The sequence below is a fragment of the Musca vetustissima genome, unplaced genomic scaffold (assembly GCF_032173495.1).
Source record: "Musca vetustissima isolate MV318-11 ecotype Yass unplaced genomic scaffold, APGP_CSIRO_Mvet_v1 utg26122, whole genome shotgun sequence".
In the NCBI taxonomy this organism is placed as follows: Eukaryota; Metazoa; Arthropoda; class Insecta; order Diptera; family Muscidae; genus Musca; species Musca vetustissima.
The window spans coordinates 151,736-174,683 of NW_026875537.1; the positions used below are offsets into that span (position 1 = coordinate 151,736).

The window sequence follows — 22,948 nt, forward strand, 5'->3', positions numbered from 1 at the left end:
ATTTGGTTCGTTTAAAAAAACTTCAATAAAATTAGCGAGAAAAAAGGCAAACCTGTCGAGAGCAGAGAACAAAGACGATACTGTTGGGTTAACGTCAACACATATGACAGTTAACAGGTTGCCAGAGCCGGTGTGGTAGTGCCGATGAACGGCGTACTTTATATGTTCGAAAAAATAATAATTTATGTAGTGTTTACATTTTATAGTAAAATATGAAAATCAGGTGTTGTATTGACATATGGTATGTTCCCGTACTGCAAGAATCTACTACTTTTTACTACGATAACGAATTTTCCTTTATAATATCAAAAAAAAAAATTGTAAAATCTGGTAGATTCTTGCAGTACGGGAACAGACCTTATGTGTGTTTGGCAATGCTTATAGTACGTTTGCATTTAACCGGATTTCGTTAACCCAGTGGGTTTCAATTGTCAATTCCTTTGCATATATGTCAAATAAATCCTCATAAAGTAGGTTAACCCGATAAAAAGTTCTAATGTATATGCCGTTTATTTTACATATGGTCTGTTCCTGTAATGCAAGAATATACTATTTTTTTATAGCGATAACACTTTTTTCTTTTATGATATCGACAAAAATAGTAAGAACTCGTAGATTCATGCAGTACAGGAACAGACCAATAAATACAATTGAATTGAAATCTTACCTTGTAATAACAAATATACAAGTTGAGTTGTTGTGGTTTAATGACATTAAATTGTAATAAATGTCACATGAAATACAAAACAACCTGTTGCAGTGTTCATAAAAAGGCATAAACTTTTTGAAAATTTTGCTAGGTTATAGTTAAGCTCCTCATAAAAGAAGTTAAAACGGCATATACATTAGAACTTTTTACCGGGTTAACCTACTTTTTAAAGATTTATTTGACATGTATACAATGTAATTGACAATTTAAACTAACTGGGTTACTGAAATCCGGTACAATGTAAACGTACTATAACTTGGCGAAAAGTTCTTATAGTACGTTTACATTTTACCGGATTTATAAATTCAGTAGATCTAATGGCTAATCAGCTAAAATGCAAAAAGGCGTAACTAACAAAAAATTGAAAATTGATATTTTGAATGAATATTGTGAATGTTAATAAACTACATGTGTTGACAAAGTTTTACACGTCTGCGGTCAAAAAAGGAGCTTCAATTAACAAAAAACAAAAAGATGTAACTACAAGTGGGTTTATTTGATAAATGCAAAAAGGCGTAACTAACAAAAAATTCACGTTTTTACTTAATTGTTATGACTGCCATTAAACTAAATAACTAAATTTGTTAAAAAAAAAAGTTATAGTCTATTATTCGTCATATGCAATATCGCCCTGCCGGGCATACTTTTTCATTTCACATGACATGTTTATAGTTTTCATTCAAAACTGGTTTTTGCTTCTCCTACACAATAATGTTTTTGTTAGTTACGCCTTTTTGCATTTTAGGTAACGATATGGAATGGAATTGACAATTTAGATCTACTGAATTTTATAAATCCGGTATAATGTATACGCATTATAAGGACGAGCATTCCTACACACTAAAACTAATCTATTACTTTCCCGGTTCAATAATTTAAAGAAACCTATTTTACATGCAATTGTAAGTTCTTACATCGAATTCCAGGCTTAAGATTTTTTCAATTACTGCGGTGTGGAACTCGGTCTATGAACGCCTAATTTCTTTAACAGTAGTGTGGACCAGTTCTAAACGCTGTCATCTTCAAAATTGGGAAAAGAAAATTGAAGATCAGAAGCAAGGCTCATTAGTAAGGCCAAGGCCTATCATCAAAATCAAAAAAATTTTTGATGGAAAAAATTGCCAAAGGTAATATACATATGGGAATATTATAATAAACTGAGTTGTTAAAAACTACTAACTTTTCAACTATTCAACCTGGCTCCACAAAAAGAAACCGATTCTGACCGACTTAGTCAAGAGAGTAACTACCTATTATGGGCGAGAATGACGTCACCATTGCCCAATAATAAGGTCGGCCGATAAGGCCAAATGATGTCACCCGAGCTGTCAAAATGCTTTAAACTTTGATTTAATCGTGTGAAAAGGTAAACAAATAATTTGATAGTTTACCAAAATGACCGAATCTTGGAGTATATGGCTGCAAGCGGCAAGCCGGTGCTATTATTACCAGTATTGGTATCGAGTAACTTTTTTATAGTACATCGACTTCAATCCGTTTACAAACCAACGCCGATGTCGGACACAAAATACACAGGAGAACAAAATTGTGTTAATAATGACCTACGAACAGGGTTACCGTTGTGCGACTAAAGTCAACGTCAGTTTTGAGTTCCATGGGTGAACGACTTTTTTTCAATGAAACGACTTTTTGTGCAACTTTTTTAAAATTCTCAGCGGTAACACTGCCTACTAATTAACCGCAAGTCGATCCATGGTAAATTCATAGGCGAATTTCTACAACAAACATCGGTTGTTGTAATTTGATATGTCAAAAATATTTTGCCAAACAAATAGATTCATAAGATTTTTTACACAAATTCTTCTAGAAAATGTTAATAAAACAACAGCTGAGTCGATCTTTGACTACATTCAGACATCTATGCTTTGAGAAAAAAGTCGAACAGATGCCACATAACATTTACTCAGTAAATGTCGGCAGATAGTAAAATACGAATTTTCCTCAAGAGAGAAAATTGCAAAAAGTAAACAAACATCCAGTAAAAAGATTGTATCGACACAGCTGATTAAAACAACAAATAATTTGGCGCCAACAAAAAAGTATTTTTCTTACAAAAATGGATAAAAAGCGGAAAATTTATGTTGTATATAAATACTTTATCTATTTTAATGTTTAATGGTGCCAAATCAATATAAAAATCACAAAACAATCAACTTTCTTGAGAAAAAAATTAGTCGTTTGTTTACAAAACAAACCAAAGCAGCTGATTAAATATCAGCTGGTTTCACAAGAAAATTCTTACTGAGTAAATTTTTTCCTTGTAAGAATTTGCAAAACACCCAGTAACACAACTGTCAAATCTGCTCTCTCAATTCACTTGGCTTTTGTCATTAATTCATTTGTTAATATTACCTAATATTAAGCCTAGCATATAGAACATAGTTTTATAATCCACCAATAGGAATACCGTGGCTTTTTTTTTGATATGTCATTAACCCCTCTTCCCTTTATATATTAAATCCCAAAACAATATTTAAATACATTTTCTGTTCTATTTTTCTTTATTTTGTCTTCGTTTGTTTTTTACTTTTTTATGTGTTTATTGCATGTTATCAACTATAATTATTTTTTTTTTGTTTATAATTAATTATTAATATTATAAATACAAAAATATATATGTATGTTTATATGCTGCAGTGTGGAAAAAGGAAAAAAAATATATTAAAATTTATAAAAAAAAAATGTTTTGGATCAAAAAAAGACACAAAGCATCATTAACACAAGTAGGTTGTTTGTTCAAATGGATCGGTCCGCGGACGAAAAAAATAGCAATAACAATTTTAACTTAAAATTACAAATTACTGTTATGTATATATTAAGGATAAGAAAAAGGAGTCGGGGTAGTAGGCAAAAAGAAGTAGAATAAGAAAGGGATGAATGGATGCTTCATTAGATTACAATTGGTATCAATGTTTGTTTGATTTCGTGTTTTAGCAATCAATTGATGTTGTAAACATTTAATTATTGGTTAATCCTAACTACGCGTTTTCGTTAATGAGATGTTGTTATGCTTTTGTGTTTAATTTAATTTTTGTTATGTTTTTTTTTTTGCTTAAAGAACTTGTGTATTGTAAAAAGGGGGATCTGAATATTTTGTTTTGCTCAACATGTATGAATGTATATGTTTTTTGTATATAGGTTTATATTCTTATAAAACAAAGTGAAAGCACTTTTCATGTTTATACGCTTCAAGGCAACGTATTTTTTCTTGTTGTTGTTGTTGTAGCAAAATTATATTTTATATTAGATGAGTGGTGCATTATTGTTGTAGAAAGAGGGGGTATAGAAGGATGGGAGGTAGGGAGAAAAGACCAAAATATATTTACACATAACATTCTCTCTCTCCAGGTAAGTAAGTATATATGTGGGATGGTTATGGTTAACAACAATAACTAAAAATTAAATGGTCATTATCTGCTGCAGCATTGTTGTAAGATGCAACAGCAATTCTGCATCTGCATATCTATTATCGCTTGGGGATGATGATATCAACTCAAATTGATAGTCGCTGAACAATGCAATTGGTTTAATGCTGTAGTAGTCTGGTCTGTATGTAGGTATTTGATGTTAGGTATTTTTTTGTTTGTTTTGTTATTTTGTTGCTATACCCAACAAATTTCCCTAATATTTACATTGTAAAGTGAATTTCTTTTCCGGCGTCTTCTTCATCAACATTTCCAGTAAAACATTTGATAATATAATTATGTGCGTTATTTAAGAAAAAGGCGGCGACAAAGCCATCATTATTAAGCCGGAACGGGGTGGAGGAGGCGGCTTGGGTTATTTAAAACACATCTCATCAAAATTGCAATTATCCAAACTGGTGGCAAACAACTGACGCAAAGTATTTAAACTACACAAATCGCTGTCCTGTGGACATCCTGGTATATGTACGATGCGTTCTTGATGCATTGTAAGGACCATCGGTGCCTCATTATCACATCTAAAATAATAATAACAACAAAATTAATTTGGATTTCAAATCAGTAAATCATTGCGCCACTTACTCATACAAAACAAATGCCACATTTGTGGCAAATGCATCGATCTGACTTGTACGCCATTTGCGTTGCTTGCCCAAATCCTGATGGGTCAGGGGATTCGGATCTTTGTATAGACCTAAATGTGCCAAAAGCTTAAGCAATGTTCCGGAATGCGTAAAATAAAACGTTGAATTCGGTAATGGTGAATGGGGGCTAGACAAAGAAACACAAAAAATTAACATTCAAATCGATAATTTATCCCAATTGAAAATTTGCTATCCCAAAAAAATAACCGCACATAATGCAAAAAATCCAACACCAATACTTACTCAATGTGCTTAAACATATTCTGTATTGCCGGACAAGCAATGCGATGTGTTAAATCATAACCATAGCCATCATTCCAATAGTATTCCAAATCTTCGGCAAACTCTAAAATCTCCAGGGTTTTTCGATCCAACAATTGACACCAAACTGAGGCCTCCGCTTTGTGTCGCTGCCAGGCAGTTTCAAAACCACAAATTGTATAGATAAGACGTAGAAGGCTAGCATCGAGTTGTTGATCATTCGTTAATTTGGTTTTCTTTTTGATTTGATGGATGGCCTCCAGCATGTGATCGCCTTGTAGAAATTTACGCACATTATCAAATGTTTGAGGATTTTTATCGACATCACTTTGCCAGCGACTACACAATTTATAAAACTAAAAAAGATCGAAAAAAAAAAACAAAAATAAATTAGTTTAAATTGCGATTGAATTTCATCATCGTCTCATTTGAGAATACCTGGTGATGGTTCATACACAGCCACCGTATTATCTACAAAACCTACAGCTAACGATATCCTGTGTACATGAAAAGCCAGACATGTCGGATGACCAATCTTCGGACCCATAAAACTATCATTGCTACGCAATGTACTCAACACCCGACCACCCTGCTGACTACTGTATATGGTTATCTTGTTGGCACTGCCCGATGCTATCATATCAACCGATTGATGGGATGCAATGGCCGTAACATCACTGCCCACATCCCATTGACTTAGAACACCATTGGGTACCTTCGATCTCAAATCAATGACACATATTTTGCCCTGGGAACAACCCGTGACAAGCGTCGTCTGATTATCTCTCAGGCAAGCGCTAAGTATTGCACCCGAATGTTCGCGATATACACGAATGCTAGCCTCCTGTGGGGCGCAACGTTTATCGAAAAGCCGTACACTGCCATCGCCACAACCACCCACAATAATGTCACTGGCGATATTGTTGGAGAATGGCGATAGCACCCTTATGCTATGCTCAATGGGAATGTCACTTAGGCGCAATTCACGTTCCACATCCCAAATGCGTATGCAGCGACTCGCACCGCCGGCCACCACCAACTGCTGGGAACACTGCTGCCAAGCTGTAACCATGCCACAACCGTCTCCAGCGATGTCCTTTCGTGTGTATTTCGACGAAGAACCCAAACTGGGCGAGGTACCCAAATACGCTGCTTGCAATGCGGGCAGGGCTACCCATGCTGTAACCAAACGGCCGTGCGAATCACGACTCTGTTCATCACCACTATTGCTGGCATTTGGTTGCCAAATACGAACCACACCATCTTCGTGGCCAACCAGTGTCAGCGGCAAATCTTGAGAATTTAGGAACTCTATAGCACTGACCCGTGCCACAGCTGTGTTGTTGTGTGGCACATGAGCCGGTGGCGAAGCCGACGAGGTTCGATTGCGCCCCGTTGTGGCAGATGACGACGAGGCGGACGACGTTGATGGCACTGTTGTGGGAGTTAAAGTCCTAACCGTGTTCCGCTGCCAATCGTACAAAAGTACTTTCTCCCGGTATGCAACGGCAATCTGTTGCTCATAAGGAAGCAAGCGCACAAGACTGGGTGTCGACTGCGTCCTGCGCATCCAACTTTGCGTATCGATGCGAAGTGATCTGGCCTGTTGGTTGCGAGCCTGGCTGCGTATTTGACGGTTACGTTGGAAGCGACATTCGCGAGCTCGCAGTACGGGCGCATTTTTATCAATGGGAAATACTTGAACGCGTTCGCTATCCTTATCGGCGGCATAACGATGTTTTCCCGGACGTGTAAAGTACGATATGGCCCATGGTATGAATTCGGTGGTCACAATCGGCTTCAACGTTTGTGACTTTGACTCGAAGTTTGTATCGCTTGTACTGCTGTGACCGGAGGCAGAACCATCACCACCATTTCCACCTCCTCCTCCGGCTGCTGCTGCGGTTTCATGAGAACTCATCGAAATTTGTGGACCGGCACTATCAGTTTCATCGTTCATGGACGTTGTGCGTAACTTACGATGCAACATGGCTTGGGGGTCATTCATATTTCGCAGTTTGGATGCCCAGGGGCTGGCATTTCCCTGAGCAGGGTTTACGTTGGCACACCCAACCCCAGTGGGTGGCGATTCACCCGTGCCAGCTGCACCACCACTTAGATACGAAACTCGAGTATTTGGACTGGGCGGCAAGCTGACACTCAAGCTTATGCACTTTTCATTGGCGGCCTCCTTGGCGGTTATCAACAATAGAGCGGCATTCTTAATGAAACCGATCACCTCTCGGGCAATTTCGGCCACCTTGGGGAATGGATCATGGCTTAGCTGGTAGATTCCCTGCCACAATTTCAAGAAGATCGACTGGAAGGGTATTGCCGAAGAGCTTATATTGGATATAGAACTAGAACTGACACCACGTCGCATGGTGGCATGTCGTTCCAGGCTATGAGTGGAATGATGATGGTGATGGCTGCCACCATGACCCCCGCCGCCACCGGCAGTTGAGATTGGTGCGCCAGGCATAACATGACTAACACTGGCGCTACGTTCACTGCTGACCGATGACGAGGACATATGCTCCTGCATATATACCGTAACAAATTGTGACTCAAACAGCAGTACCATCCATTGCAGGGCAGCAACCAATTCCATGCGCACCAATGGCGACATATCTTCGGCCACATTCTCGAGCAATGTTATAGCTATTATCCTATCGATGTTGTTGGCATGTTCCTCGGAACGGTCTGTAACCGAACTGATGAATGTGCCCAGAGCAAACACAGCTGCAGCACGAACTTCTGGAATTGGATCCTTAAGTAGGGGATATAGTTTCTCATGTGCCAAATCACGAACACCAGACCAACGGGCCTTTTCAAAATTTTGCCACAGCATACCTTCACATTCAAGAAGGGAAGAAGAAAACAAAATAACAACAACAATGAATCTCAGGAATATTTACTGTTAATCTGTTCAATTTACCTAAACATATGGCTAGCCACTGCCTCAGCAACCAACTTTCATCGTTCAGCTGTTCGAGGCAAATCGATACCAACGAGCCTTGCAGGGCACTTGTCTGGCCCAATAGGAATTTATTTACAATACAGGCCAACACAAATGCAGACAGTGTGCGATATTCCTTGGCCACGGTCGTGTCCTGCAACACTGCCAAAAAGTACTTGTGATCCTTAACTAAATCCAGCTGGCATGTCGGGTCCACAGCTAGAATCTTGGCCCATATAAATACTAATACCGGACGCAGTTCCTTGGCCGAGCTCTGCAACAACTTAAGTACATATGGAAAGATGCCAACGCCCAGAGCCAGATTTACAGCCCAGGGACCTAGATCTAAAAATCGGGCCAACAGCTCCAAGGCCCTAAGCCGATGCACTTGCGATAGCAGAACTTGCAAGACTATGGGTAGTTGTTCGGGTGGCGTGCGTGATTCTGACTCACGATCAAGCCACACCTGAAATGCGGTTAGCTGCTCTTCAAAGAAAGGCAATTGTTTGTAAGGTGCACCTCGCTCCAGAATATCGGGCAGTTGTTGCAGAGCCAAATCCACCACCAGATCCCAGGCAGTCCACATGGGATGACGGAAGCAGGGCGGCAGTGCAGGATGTGAAACTGGTGTGCAGTCGTGCGATCTCAGAATGCGTTCTGCCAATAAAAAGTTACGGAACAAACTGGCCACCAACAAATCCTGACGGAATAGCTTTTGAAACAACTCTCGTGGCAAGGTATTCCAAGCTATGGTATCGGTAATGGCTGTAAACACCCAGTTCAGTTCACCCATCATGGTGCGACGATCATTCACCTTGCCGGGAATTTTATCGATGAATTCACTGTGCAATCGGGGGACCAAACCGAATTTCTCTCTCATGGTATACCACTTGAGGGCTATGTTTATGGGCGTGGTAAGGCAGGATGTAAATAAGTCGGCTGGCAATTGGGCATTCATGGGTAGAATTTCACCCACCGAACAGGCCGCCAGGTGGATACAGTTCTTGTAACTAACTGCGGCTGGCAGGGATGTTTGACCCTGCCCAGGGGGAACACGTTGATTGGCAGCCGCCATGGCCTTTTCCATTTCTCGTTCATGCTGTTCGGCAAATTGCAGAAATGATTGAATGATGATGCCCGCATTGGAGCAATCGTAAACATAGATGGACGGGGCAGCCATCCAGTTCTGCAATTCAAAGATACTCAGCGGTATGTATTGAGTAAATGTTTTATTGAAGACCCAAATTTCTCCATTGGCTGTGGGTTTTGGTACACCATGGCCATTGTAGTGGAAGAGGATACGTTCTCCCTTGGCGTTGCGTCGCAAAGAGGTACACAACTTCTTGACATCCTCAACTGTGGGATCGTGACATTTTTTGTATCTAGCTCGAGGCTGCCAGCGTTCATACTGCATTTGTAAATTGGCCCCAATGAGATCCATGGCCTTCGGTGCCGACACTGACGAGGGGTCTATCCAACATTCCAGACGAGCACATGGCTGAATTTTTATAACATCCGGAGGATCAACACCGATATTTAGGCACAGTACCAAGGCAACACTGGCAGTTTTCATGCGTTCTCGTATACGCCAAGGTTGACGTTCGTATTTCATAGCCTCTATGACCTCATGATGACGTTTGGCCTGGAAACAGAGGGGACAGCGATGATCGGGTACCACATCCAAATGTTCACCCAGTGACAGTTGTTGCAAGTATTTGGGTAATGATTGACTATCGGAAGTGGATGTTTTGCGGCTATTCGTACCACTGCTGGCGGTACCGGTAATACTTGTGGCCATTGTCGATATTGTAGCACTGGCAAGTGAACTGGCAGCACCAAATGAACCGCTCGGTATAATTGAGGATCCAGTTGTTGCCTGTGTCGGAGGATGAGGAGGAGGGCAATTGCCGCTGTTCGAGTTGTTTACATTGGCGGCATTGATGTAGTGTGATTCGAACATTTTCCTGGAATCAGATTCCGTTTGCTGATTTTCCGGGTGTGTGTGAGTGTGTGTGTCTGTGTGTTCTCATCAACTGTACAACAATAACCACCTAGACAAGGAGATCGATTGAACAAACGACGAACATTCACACAAGGCGTCTTTTATCTTGTCTCGAAAAGACTAGGGTGTTGTTGTTGCTATTGTGGGGTATTGACTTTATTGGATTTTCATTGTGCCATTTTCCCCGTACTTTCACAAAATCCAAAACAACTATTCAATTTTTTTTATTTTACACTGCCGGAATTTTCTTCGTTTGGTTTTTTCGCCTGCTCCACTTCCAAACCTGCACCCAAACAACAATGTATGTCAGAGACGGCCGACTGACTCTTTTTTTTCTTCTTCGTTTCAAAACATAACCACAAATATTTGTGGAAAATATTCCCACAATTTTTCGTCACTACAGTTCGATATTGCACTGAATTTCAATTTCACTTTGGAATAGAACAACTAATGCACCGAATTGGCTATGAATTGGCGTCGAATAACTTCAAATTTTTGTGTTTTTTCCCGTGTAAATTGACCACGCTAGTAAAAATACGCATTACAGTTTCAACTTTTTGACTTTTTCACTTTGTCCGCATGCATAATCTCTGGCGTTGCCATATCTTCGGTCACTGACAAATGGAAAATAGCGCAATATGTAAAAAAGAGATTTGATGAAAGTGACGATAAAAATAAGCAGGTGACAAATTTAATGAAAATGTTTTGTTGTTTTTGTGCATTAATGTTCGTGCATGTAATGGGAGAAATAATGAAGGAATAGCAGACAAAAGTAATTGAAAAACAAAACAATGACGAGATATTCGGCAACTCCCGTATGCCCGTATGGTACGGATTGCTTGTCAAAACAAACAACTTTCAATAGGGTTGTCGTGTTGCTAGGAAATTTGACAGTAATAGGGTTGTCGTGTTTTGTCTAATTTTTTTGTTTCTGTTTGCAGAGATGGGAAACTAGTTGATGTAGCGGTAGTTTATAAACTTTTAATGTAGAATTAGAAATGTAATCTCATACAAATATTTATAATTTGTTTTTGTTTATAATTTTGATTTGGCTATTTAAATGAAATAACTAAGGATAAAAAGGTTATAATATATCAAATAAGTAAAATAATAAGTAATAAAGACCGCGGAACACAAATCCTGACGGAATATCCCTTGCTGGGGATTCTAACGATAAATTCACTGGGTTAACGTGGAACCAGGACAAATTTTTTCACATTGTGTACCATTTCAGGGCTACGTTTATGGGGTTGATAAGGCAGCCTGTAAATAAGTCGACTGCCAATTGGGCATTCATCGATATAATTTCACTGACGGAAGAAGTCAAAAGGTGAATTGACGTTGATTGATAGCGGCCATGACTTTTTTCATTCGTTTATGATGTTCGGGAAATTTCCATAAATGATTGAATAATAATACCCACAAAGATGTATATTAAACGTATTAAAAATTCGGTATGCCTAATATTTTATGATTTATTTGTATTAAGGAAAATCCGAAATAAAATAAAATAGAGAATAGTTTTGACATAGACTCCATATAAGGGTCCCAACCTATTTCATTGTGGACTCCAATTTTCTTTGTAGTATATTTAGAAGTATTCATCTGTCTGTCCGTCCATCTGTCGTAATATTTATTTCATACAAACGTATGCGCGGTAATTTCTTTCAGAACAGTTTAACATATTCGCTATAAATACAAAAATGCCTTTTTTTAGATTTATTGATAAAAAAATGCTTACTTAAAAATATAATATATTTTTTTGTTATATTTAGATGCTAATTGCTTCAAGAACACACTTAGTAGATTCTTGCTGTACGAGAACAGATCAATTACAGGGCTTTTCGGACATTTTTACGATTGAAAAAAACTATGTACTGTTCTTATATTACCCGAAAACAATGCCGAAAACATTTGGTCTGTTCCTGTACTGCAAGAATCTACTAATTTTTACTATTTTTTCCGATATCATAAAGGAAAAATTGTTATCGTAGTAAAAAATTGTTCATTATTGCTGGTTCTGGAACAGACCAATTTTAATTTTTTCATTTATAAATTTTAAAATTTTTGCCCGATTTGTAGAAGGGACCACTTCACATAAATGTATTGATAAAGATGGTTTGAACCGTGGCTATTTTCTAATTGAAAATACCGTTGACAAATGCCGGAAAACCTTACCAAATGATAGAAAAGAGCTACGAACAAAATTTACAATAGCGAAATAGTAATTTGCATTGTGTCGCCGTGTGGCCAAATAATGTTTCAATGAATTGAAATATATTACTCACCAATTATTTTTATTTCAAGACATACTATATTAACCACGACGTAAGATAACAACAACATTTTATATACATATATTCTAATGTTGTATTTATAAACCGAATGAGCAAAAGCATTCAAGTACATAATTACAACAAACATCTTGGTAAAATATATTTATAGTTGTGTGTATGAAACCTTCACCATTTTTAATGATGCCCTAACCTTAGTCATCGTTTCTTTATAGTATTCTTTGTCTTTAACTTACCCTTAGTACAGGATCCTTTGACAATGGTTCCGGATAAATAATCTCATGAATACGATGTCTACCAAAGAGGCCAGTTGCAAAACTTTGGGCACTTTTGTATGTTCTCTGTGTTGCAGTATATTTGAAATAGAACATTTGCGGATCATATTCTACAGCCAACAGGTTGGGAAAACGATTTTGCATACGTTCTGCCAATTCAATATGTTCATCTTCGCCTTCGGCTACTAAATATTTTTCTTCCTCGGTGGAAACATTAAATGACCATGTTCGCAAATGTTCAAAAAATTTCGGACACAATTCAGTGTCTTTCTGCATCAGAAGTTTCTCTTTGAGTTGAGTCAATTGGGTTTTGGCCTGTTTGATCACCTTTTTGCTGGGATTTCTTGTACCATGTCTTATTATGGACCACAGTCGTGTGGGTCGACATCCTATAATGATAATAGATTATTAGTAGATTTGTATAAATGATAATTGCTCATACTATTACCTTCCACAGTAATGGGTTTGTCGTTGAGATTAGCTATGGCTCGATATGGTGTTTTTGTTGATAAATGTCTCTCAATGTCCTGCTTTGAGATTTCATCATAACACACTTCACCAAGGACAGAGGATAGTAAAACAATAAAAACCAGTGGAGTAGTAAACATTTTATTTAATTAAAAATAGAGATTAGCATTTCAGGTACATGTGAAATTTGTCAGAGAAGTTAAAAAATAAATTAATAATAAAGACGGATCAGAAAAAACAGAACAGAACGAAACAATTCTTTTACACGAGCACAACCAACAACTGTTTACGACAATGAATGAAATGTAAACAATGACAGGGTTACCATGAGTCGAGACAAATAATAGTTACGATAACCGGTTACCAATTAATCAGTTTATATTAATTCGATGTACTTTGGATTTGCCATATTGTTTTTCATTCATAGCGGGGTTTTACATTTATCGGGATCGAGAGAGTAATTAGAGTTGCTCTATTTTTAATTTTGTAACAAGCGTACTTTTTGTTCACAAAAGGTACGAAATGACATAAACGTACCAAAAAAAAATAGATTTTTTTATTATTCGTGAATACATTTACGCTTAAATTATAACATATATGATTTATGCAAATAACTGGTATAAATATTGGCCAATTTTTCTCGATAATTATGATTTATTATCATTTGAAGTAGAATTTTAGGTACCTTTTCGTACTTTATTGTTCCTACCTGTGGTAATGTTTTCCAACACAAGTCACAATTTACCACTGAGAGAGAGAGAGAGAGACTCTTAACACCGATCCCAATCACCAACAGTGTAAAACCACGCTTATTGTTTAGTCGATTACGCTAAACCTCATTCGTAAACAACACGGTTTCCATTTAGTCTCCATCCCATCCCACCTCATTCGTAAACTTTTATACCATTTTGAATTCATCTTTATCGGCCGTTTTGTCTTCTCCTCCCATTCGTTAGCAAGTGGAACGTTTTTCAATTTTTCTTCAGTCGCTGAAATAGAGAAAACTCTTGAACAACGAATCAAATAAAATTAATAAAATAAACCAGCAATTTGTTCTAATTTTATTTCGGTGAAGACAATAAATTATTTTGTATTCATTTCCTTATTTTGTAATTGTAACAAGAAAAACGCGAAACCGAAAGCAATTTGTATTATTTTCTCGCTCGTCTTAAAAACGTCATTCATTCATTCATTCATTGTTCATTGCTGTGGTGCGGTGCTGTGTCATCAGTGTGCCGTAGAAAGATAAAAGATATCGGAAAGAAGAGATTTTACGAAGAATGTTAACAGAATGTTAACAAATAATTGTAATTGTGGTGGCGTTGAGATATTGTAAAATAACATCTACGAAATAAAGAAGAAATTAGGAAAAAGGAAGACGATTGAAACAAATTTAAAAAGATTTTACTTCCCCCATCGAAAGGGCGTTGTCCATTTTCTAGAAGTCCGTTAAGAAAACATTCGTCCAATAAGTAAATGTTAAGAAAAAAGTGTTTTGTTCCCTCTAAATTACAATAAGACATACAGACGACAATGGCTTCTCAAATCTCCACAAATGATTCGTCGGATTATGAGTTTTTAATGCAACGTTTGAATATTAGTGGTGGTGGTGGCTCAGCTAATCATCATATCCAGCATGTTGGTGCCACTAATAGTATTCAAAGATCCCAAAGACAATTACAACAACAACAACTGCAGCAACCATCCCACGAGGATTATCGCATGTATGAGCGGACCAATATCACGTCTGCGGCTGCTTCAAAGTATGCCACACCTAAACAAATTGAACAGTTGCACTTGCAACAACAATATTCCCCAAGATTAGTTGGTGGTGGTCGCGAGGCTGGCACAAATGGCAGCAACTCACCGGTTTATGAAAATCTGGATTTTTATCACAATACCGGCGGTGTTAATGCGACTAAACATTTCGACAGCATCAACAAACGAGCTCAACCCCAGAGCCCTGCTTCGCTCGGCCAAACTCAGGCAATACAACGTGGTCATTATATGATAATGCAACCACCACCACCAGGCATGGGCTACAGTGGTGGCAGCAACTCAATACGTTATGCACACACCCCTGTACCCGATCCCGATGCAAATCCCATATATGAAAATATGCGGGTCATACCCAATTCGGGGCAAAGAGCTCAACCACAGGCCTCACCGGCCACAGCCACAATATATCAACATCATAATATTGATGCGGTTCTGTCATCACCACAACATCATGCTGCCGCGGCCGCCGGTCGTTTACAACAACAATCCCTAGAATTGGCCGAGAATCAAAGCAGTAATCTGGGTGTTAATACATTGGATTTGTTGGCATCGCCAATGCATCGTCGCAGTACATCAAATTCATCGTTGAAAACTATTGCCCAATCGACGGGACAGCCTGGCATGTCGTCGGCATGTGAACCAAATTCACCAACAACACAACGTTATCGTAATCTCTCGTTGCCCAGTACTGCTATATCGCCTTCAAAATCATATGCTAGCTCCACATCGAATTTGAGTGGTCCGAATGATTATAAGTTGCATCAACATACACCATTGAAGACAACGGTAAGTAAATGTAAATATAAAATTATTAATATGCGTCTAAATACATATTAGTATAGCGTAGTAATTCGCCTTCGTATGATTCGTAGCTTCACAGGCGGCAAGTCTTTGTCGAATAAATCCAATTGGAAATATTGCTAAGCTGTGTCCTATCTTTACACGCCTAACCATGTGTTCAGTAGGGAGACTTTATATGGACAACTATTTAGTAATACCTTTTCGAATTCCGTAATCAATCGAAATGATTTTTCTACATCGTCACGACATAAAATTGGACCATGAAAAAATATTCTCAAAAAATCAACGTTTAAATATCCAAGATTGGAAAAATTTATTATCTTAAAATATTTTTTACGACTGTTGATCTATTTCGAATCCGGCTTAGGTCATGTTTAGGGGCTCCACTCGTATCGCTTTTTTATCTGAGAGAAGCCCTTAAACTTAAGCTTTTCTTGAATCCTAAGTCCTTTGAATATTTTTGATCGACATTTTGAGGATTAAAAAAATTTAAAATATTGTATAGAAATAATACATGTTTGTGGCATAAACATTTCCTTAAAATAGCTTTTTTTAAATCCCATTTTAAGAGAATTTTAAAAATATGCGTCCCGAAGTTCCCTTAAAAGCTCAGTTCCTAAGGTCTACTTCTAAGGGCAGAAAGGTTTTTCTAATATTACTTATGTTTTTCTTTTCTTCTTTTTTGTAGCATCACACTGCCGGTATTAATGTCTCTGTTAATCCAAATTATATTGAAGAAATCAATAGTTCCGATTATGTTTGTATGACAGCTAATTTAAACAGTAGTCCACTGTTGAAATCACAAAAGCCCATAGCATCATCATATAATACTCTTGAGAAGACGACATCAATTGGCGGTGCTAGTAGTTCTGGAACAAAATCCAATTTAACACAAGCCAATGTTGAGAATCGTCGAATATCACCAACCGGTGCATCATCTACAGTAGCATCGGGAAGCATCAATGCCAATAGTAAATTATTTACACCCATACAGGCTAGTACTAGTAACAATAGCATTCCAGCTACATCTCCAACACCATCGGCCACTAGCAGCACTGGTGAGTTTTTAAGAAATTTTTATTTTTCATAACAGTTTTTTTAGTAATTTTTGTCGAATTCTATTACAGGAGGCTTAGCTAAAAATCTTCTACCATATAGTGTAACACCACCACGTCCGGCTGGTCCGTCAGAAGCCCAACGTAAAATTGAAGAATTGACACGCCAACTTGAAGAGGAGATTGAGCAAAGTGAAGAGCAGGGAGAATATTTTGGTAGCGATATTTTTTTATTTTTACAATATTGAAAATTAATAATACTAAAAATTTTTTGTTGTTCAGGTATTTGCCACACCTGCGGTGAAAAGGTAAAGGGTGCCGGTCAAGCTTGCCAAGCCATGGGTAATTTATATCATACCAATTGTTTTATATGCTGTTCATGTGGTCGTGCCCTACGCGGCAAGGCATTTTACAATGTCCATGGTCGTGTCTATTGTGAAGAAGATTATATGGTAAGCAATAATAGTAACACACATTTGATGTATTTATTTATATATAATAATTATTTATTTTTAGTATTCTGGTTTTCAACAAACAGCCGAAAAATGTGCAATTTGTGGTCATTTGATAATGGAAATGGTAAGTATTTCAAAAAATATTTTTAATAGATTTTTATTTTTTAAGGTCTTGATTATTATTCATTTAATTATTATTTCCATTTTCAATCCACCTCTCACACTTTAAAATCTGCTTCTTAAATAAATATTACCTTTTTTGGTAGTGACTGACTGAAATAAAATCCATAGATTCTGACTAAACTCTTTGTATTCTTCCTTTTTCTTGAGCAGATATTACAGGCAATGGGTAAATCATATCATCCTGGTTGCTTCCGTTGTTGTATTTGTAATGAATGCCTAGATGGTGTACCATTTACCGTCGATGTCGATCACAAAATTTATTGTGTCAATGATTATCATCGAATGTTTGCACCAAAATGTGCCAGCTGTGGCAAAGGTTTGTTATTTCACACACACAATTTCTCGTCTCAATCCCCAAACTGAGCGATTTGTTTTTCTTTGCAGGCATTACTCCGGTCGAGGGCACAGATGAAACTGTACGCGTCGTCTCCATGGATAAAGATTTTCATGTCGATTGTTATATTTGTGAAATGTGTGGCATGCAGTTAACCGATGAACCGGACAAACGTTGCTATCCCTTGGACAATCGCCTTTTGTGTCGTTCCTGTCATTTGCAATGTTTATCATTGCAATCCTCTTCTGGACATTCTGGTCAGGAACCAGTATGTGCATCCTATCAATATATGGGTTAAAAAAAAGGGGAAAAAGGAATTGAACTAAAAAAAGAATTGCAATATTAATCTTTGAAACTCAAAACAAAAAAATAATATTCGAATACTTAGCAAAGTAAAAAACAAGTTGTTGTTAATCTACAACAACGCGAAATACTATGCTTTTATAGAACACATAATGCCGGTTTTTTTGCAACAAAGTGTGGCGCACAAAACTTACCAATATTGCATTTATACAACTACAAATTTTAATGCAATCTTAATTACTATAGGATAACGAATTAATTTTTTTTTGCAAATTAATTTCTAATAATAATGTGATGAGGGACAATTTTTTTACTTTGTGTTTTTTATAAGACAATTTACTTCTATTTTTTATACACCACTTTAGTATTAAATTTTGTTAAAATATTTTTTTTCGGCAGAAAAAATTATTTTTCGATTATTACTTTTATATACAAGAGATATATATTTTTGTAATATTTTTTTAAAGGCAACTTTATTTTTTTGGCAATAAAACAACATTCTTGTTGCTTGCAACATTTCCATAGTTAAGAAGAAATAAATAAAATTTACTAAATAAAATTTAAAACGGTGTAGTTAATGTGGAGTATACCTACCCTGCTTTAGAAGTGATTTAAGAGTTTGAAGATGATTTTTTAAAATCCACTATTCTGGCTTGAATTGTGAATTAAATATTATGAGTTAAAAAATCAATTTTAAAAATCTTAGTCATGGAAATTAAGAGCGAAGAAAAAAATTACACACACTTTAGTTAACATAAAAAAATTATTATTTTTATTTTAGTAAACAGAAATTACTTGTAGACTTTCCAATAGAAGATTTTGGCTTAAAAACTAATGCATTAATATTTCAGTTTGTACCAGTCTTTTGTTTGTATCGCCTGGCATACGATATGGAACAGTGGCTGCCATATTTGTCAATGCTTTCGCCTTTTGTCGTAGATGTTGTAATTGCTGGAAAATTACAAGAAACAAAAATTAAAAATAAATTTCAGTCTGAGTATCTCAATATAATTTAAAACATTTGTATATACATACACTATCTCTGCCAGTATCCAACATCACGGAATCCTTGCCCTTGATAGCTTTGTATTGTGAATACAAAATATCCATGGCAGCCAATAGAATATCTGGATACACTTTACATATTTCACCGCCCAAACGTTTAAAATTACTAATACACTCTTCCAAATCGTTCATAGACATTGGCACCAGTTTGGTATTGGCCAAAACTTCCAATGCGATTTGATATTTACGTTCATGATAATAATCAAAGAATGCCACCAACTCGGTCAACAAATTAAATGTGGCTATAACTTGTGGTTCACATTCAATGCGGCTGCCACGTAAACGTTCACTAAAATCGCCGGCCATAATTGAGAGACGTTCACGCAGCGAACCTTTTTTAGAGCTTTGATGTACAACTTGTGAGAGCATTAATGAAAGGTAACGCAGCGATTGACTTTGCATCTGGAAAAAAATAAATAAAATTAAAAAAAGTCGAGGTTGTTTCTGTATTTATAGTCCTTTAACCCAGTACATTTTCTTTTAATACTATTTTTTTTACTAAGTATTATAAATATTTTTTCCATTCGTATCTACCACACCAACCAATCACACAGTTTATAATACTCACATTTGCAATATCGAACAGTTTAATGGCATCTTCAAACATTCCCTTGCGCACCAATTCCTCGGCCACCATACCGGCTGCAACACGAGTATCGAATTCAACACAGTCGAATTGTTGGAAAAGGCCACTGTTAACGATTGAGATTTTATTAGACAGTAAAAATAAATTGAAAATTCATATATTTACCCGGCTGGCAAACCAGTTGGCATCATTTTACCAAAAATCAAATCATAATCACGACACTCAATGGCCAAATCGCTAACACAAACCAAAAACAGATTGCGGCCTTCTGGATCTTTTAGATTACGCAAAAAGAAGAAATATTGTAGAGCTTCGGCGGGATCGGTAATTTCGAATTTCTTAACATACAACATAACCAAACGGGCAATGTTTAAACGGCGCATAGGTATGGGATCTTCTATGTCCACAGATACTAAAAATAAATACGAAAGAAAACAATGATTAATTAATGACTCAAAATTGCATATTAGAATGTCGAAAAAATTAAATGTGATGGAAATCGATTTGATTATCTCTCACTTACGCAGTGGCTCCTGAACATTTCTTGGACCGGCAATTAAAAACATTTCATTGAGTGCCAAAGCAATGTGAACAGCATGAACACGATATTTTTCGGTGCGTGAAAGAAATTCAATGGCAGCCTCAAATTGTCCCGTAAGGGCCAACACTTGGAAATATAGATGTTGTTGTTCCCCAGCATTAAAATGTTTTTCACCATATTTTTCCAATATCATCGTTTGAAGGCCGGAATATGTTAAAGCATCTGAATTGTCACTAACGTCGGTACGTAATATGGACAATTGGATCCAGAGGAAATCATCTGTGGTTTTGGCAACTTCAAAGTGTTGTTCATTGGGATCGCAACCAGCAATAATACAATAAACCTAAAAATAAATTAATTTCGTTAGGGGTTATTCTGAAAATATACCAGCAAATACTTACAGCCTTCTTGTAGGGATCTGTGGAATTCTTAATTTTATTACAATAATGTAGTTTAAGTTGTCCCTCAAGTTTGGAATTTATTTTCTGTTCGGGTTTATTGACTTTGTCCTCCAAGACTTGTATGAAATCTTCATGACCAGCTCTGAAAATAAAAAATAAAATAATTCGTTACACATAATCCTCAGAACAAGTCAAGTTTGGGCCTGGTTTTGGGTCGTTTTATCCCAAGTTTCCTGATTACAACAATATTATTTTATGTTAGCTACTTGTAACAAAATTTTCAAAACGAATTCTAGCCGGGCCTTAAGTCCCAAATAATAATTTTTACTTACCCTCCAACCTGCATACACTTCAAGGCCGACTGTAAATCACCACATCTCAGGCAATAATATACCATGGGCCACAATGGTTTGCCATCTATGGTGGCATCTTGCAGACCAAAACTATTGCCCTGATTAAATGTCAGACTCACAAATGATGAAACCAAATTGAAAATGCTTGGCACGCCACCACGTTGAGCCTCTCGCAAATTACCACTAATTATTGTAGACATATAGAGTTTGTAGCGATTCTCCAAATATTTCTTGGCTTGATCGACAAATTGATTAACTTGTTGGCGACTTTGCATGGGATCACGATTTCGCGACACCGGAGTTACATCGACCATATACTTCATAATTTCCCAAATTTCATTGATTTTGGGATCATCGAATGTCTGGGCAACCTTGGCAAATCTCTGGACCAAGCTAGGACGGAAAGCGCCCTTAATGACAATGGCATTGTAATCATACACCTCACGGGCATATGCCATTTCCTATAGAAATTCACTCAAATTAAAATAAAGATTCATCAATATTCATTTAACAAATTTGACTTACAATTCTATTCAGACACGAACGGGTACCAAATGTCTCATTGATGATTGTTTGTTCGGGTAATTTTTGGATATCGATCCAATTTTGTGATGGACCCACCAAGGCATTCATTAGTTTCATTTTTTCTTGGCGCCAATCGGATTTTATGTGTTCCCATTTACGTTTTTGGGCATTTAAGAAGGACTGCAAAATGAAACACGAAAACAATTACCATTGTAACTCAAGGCATGGAAATATGGTCCTCTAATAAGTACTTACATTCTTATGCACCTCTTCAATAACCGACAGAATGGCATTTTCTTTTTCATTTTTCAAAAAACTTTGTATATCCGTATCAGCAATTGGATCCAAAGGCTCAAACGTTTTCCGGGCATTTAAAGATTCCAACTTTTGGGAGATTTTTGGCAAATCAATTCCCTTGGAACCAAGCAAAATGTGACTGAAAACCCAAAAAACAACATTTAAATTAAAATATTTTCTTATTTCAATATTCCAAAATTCTTACGCTTGTATATCCTGTGCCCCCGTTTGGGTTACTCGCGAATGCAGCTCTTTGGTAGCTTCCAACACCTGCGAAATTGTGCGCTCAACACGAGGCAACTCCTCTGAGGTTTGTGTCTCATTGGTCAGACGTTGAGCTTGTTGTAGTAGTGAATTAAAATCCATTGTGAAAAAATTGAAAAACGTTCCACCTACTAAGACAAAATGGCCGATAAAGATGAACTCAAAATGGTATAACCGAAACCGTGTTGTTTTGAAAGCTGCGAACGGTGGCAAAGACGTGATCTATATCTTTAAAAAGATGATGTTTTACTTCCAAATAATTGTTTCTTAAATAGTTTTTAACAAAAGCACGCACCGAACAAAATCAATCAAAATAGCCAAGCAATCCGAAGAATAGTATGCTAAGTCTAAAAAGTGAGTTTTTCAGCAGAAGCTCTCAAAGTATGGAATTTTCTTTAATCTTACGTGTCATGCAAAGTACATTTTTGCTTATAACTTTGGTTTGGATTGGCCGATGATTACCAAAATTTAAAACTTTAAAACATTCTAAGTCGACTTAGCATACTATTGGTCGGAGGCGTCGATATGTCGAATATAATTCCCTAGATTTTTGAACAGGATTAACGTGACATATACGCTTTGAAATTGACATTTGAGATTCAGTGAATTTAACAGTATAAACGCGCTCTAAGTGGCAAACATATGGCTCTGTTTTGGAGTCTGTCCATAGGTAAATGCTGGACAGTGTCCACAGTCGAAGATGGATGGCTACATATTTAAAACAAAATTAACCAGTATTGAAATTTGTCCATGGAAGAAACTTAAGAGGGCTTCAGGCTTGGCATGTGGAATCTGACTCTGTGTGTGTTTCCTTCTTAAGGCCTTAAGGTACGTTTAGATTTACGAAATCCACTCGATCTCAAATGTCAATTCGTCAAATATAATCCACGGGATTTGTGAACAGGGTTAACGTGACGTATACGCAGTGGAATTGACGTTTGAGATTAA

General features: G+C 37.0%; 5 protein-coding genes across 5 annotated transcripts in view; 1 reads left to right on the plus strand and 4 right to left on the minus strand.

Annotated features, from left to right (window-relative positions):
• The window catches only part of LOC133338020 (nuclear pore complex protein Nup93-1-like), a 79,964-nt gene extending 57,862 nt beyond the window's left edge, over nt 1-22,102 (minus strand). Inside the window, exons 1-10 of the mRNA XM_061546206.1 lie at nt 21,942-22,102; nt 21,695-21,875; nt 21,440-21,619; nt 20,894-21,375; nt 20,562-20,703; nt 20,143-20,503; nt 19,785-20,031; nt 19,602-19,725; nt 19,004-19,435; nt 18,782-18,919 (exon numbers count right to left, since the gene is read on the minus strand). Coding sequence (XP_061402190.1) covers nt 18,800-18,919; nt 19,004-19,435; nt 19,602-19,725; nt 19,785-20,031; nt 20,143-20,503; nt 20,562-20,703; nt 20,894-21,375; nt 21,440-21,619; nt 21,695-21,875; nt 21,942-22,102 — 2,430 coding nt within the window. The 3' untranslated portion in view covers nt 18,782-18,799. The remainder of the gene's footprint in view (nt 1-18,781; nt 18,920-19,003; nt 19,436-19,601; nt 19,726-19,784; nt 20,032-20,142; nt 20,504-20,561; nt 20,704-20,893; nt 21,376-21,439; nt 21,620-21,694; nt 21,876-21,941) is intronic.
• Nucleotides 4,511-5,326, minus strand: LOC133338026 (multiple inositol polyphosphate phosphatase 1-like). Its single transcript, XM_061546212.1, has 3 exons — nt 5,043-5,326; nt 4,738-4,926; nt 4,511-4,673 (listed from the first exon to the last, which is right to left on the minus strand). The coding sequence occupies exons 1-3, from the start codon at nt 5,324-5,326 to the stop codon at nt 4,511-4,513; spliced, it is 636 nt and encodes a 211-aa protein (XP_061402196.1).
• LOC133338027 (regulatory-associated protein of mTOR) lies at nt 5,286-9,979 on the minus strand. The gene is made up of 3 exons (XM_061546213.1): nt 7,999-9,979; nt 5,499-7,913; nt 5,286-5,416 (listed from the first exon to the last, which is right to left on the minus strand). Exons 1-3 carry the CDS (start codon nt 9,977-9,979, stop codon nt 5,409-5,411), a joined length of 4,404 nt encoding a protein of 1,467 aa, XP_061402197.1. The 3' UTR covers nt 5,286-5,408.
• On the minus strand, nt 12,543-14,007 carry LOC133338028 (multiple inositol polyphosphate phosphatase 1-like). Its single transcript, XM_061546215.1, has 3 exons — nt 13,963-14,007; nt 13,039-13,117; nt 12,543-12,979 (listed from the first exon to the last, which is right to left on the minus strand). Exons 1-3 carry the CDS (start codon nt 14,005-14,007, stop codon nt 12,543-12,545), a joined length of 561 nt encoding a protein of 186 aa, XP_061402199.1.
• On the plus strand, nt 14,592-17,963 carry LOC133338029 (LIM domain-containing protein jub). Its single transcript, XM_061546216.1, has 7 exons — nt 14,592-15,623; nt 16,327-16,696; nt 16,769-16,909; nt 16,976-17,145; nt 17,210-17,272; nt 17,482-17,647; nt 17,716-17,963. Exons 1-7 carry the CDS (start codon nt 14,592-14,594, stop codon nt 17,961-17,963), a joined length of 2,190 nt encoding a protein of 729 aa, XP_061402200.1.
• Nucleotides 22,103-22,948: the final 846 nt, after the last annotated feature.

Coding starts and splice junctions, on each gene's coding strand:
- LOC133338026 (XM_061546212.1), bottom strand. CDS start 5,326: ATGCTGGAGGCCATCCATCAAATCAAAAAGAAAACCAAATTAACGAAT. Junction 4,927..5,042: donor AATATGTTTAAGCACATTGA/GTAAGTATTGGT, acceptor TTCTTTGTCTAG/CCCCCATTCACCATTACCGA. Junction 4,674..4,737: donor GTGGCATTTGTTTTGTATGA/GTAAGTGGCGCA, acceptor TTATTATTTTAG/ATGTGATAATGAGGCACCGA.
- LOC133338027 (XM_061546213.1), bottom strand. CDS start 9,979: ATGTTCGAATCACACTACATCAATGCCGCCAATGTAAACAACTCGAAC. Junction 7,914..7,998: donor GTGGCTAGCCATATGTTTAG/GTAAATTGAACA, acceptor TTGAATGTGAAG/GTATGCTGTGGCAAAATTTT.
- LOC133338028 (XM_061546215.1), bottom strand. CDS start 14,007: ATGGGAGGAGAAGACAAAACGGCCGATAAAGATGAATTCAAAATG. Junction 13,118..13,962: donor ATAAAGATGAATTCAAAATG/GTATAAAAGTTT, acceptor ATCTCAAAGCAG/GACATTGAGAGACATTTATC. Junction 12,980..13,038: donor CAAACCCATTACTGTGGAAG/GTAATAGTATGA, acceptor TTATCATTATAG/GATGTCGACCCACACGACTG.
- LOC133338029 (XM_061546216.1), top strand. CDS start 14,592: ATGGCTTCTCAAATCTCCACAAATGATTCGTCGGATTATGAGTTTTTA. Junction 15,624..16,326: donor ATACACCATTGAAGACAACG/GTAAGTAAATGT, acceptor TCTTTTTTGTAG/CATCACACTGCCGGTATTAA. Junction 16,697..16,768: donor ATCGGCCACTAGCAGCACTG/GTGAGTTTTTAA, acceptor CTATTACAGGAG/GCTTAGCTAAAAATCTTCTA.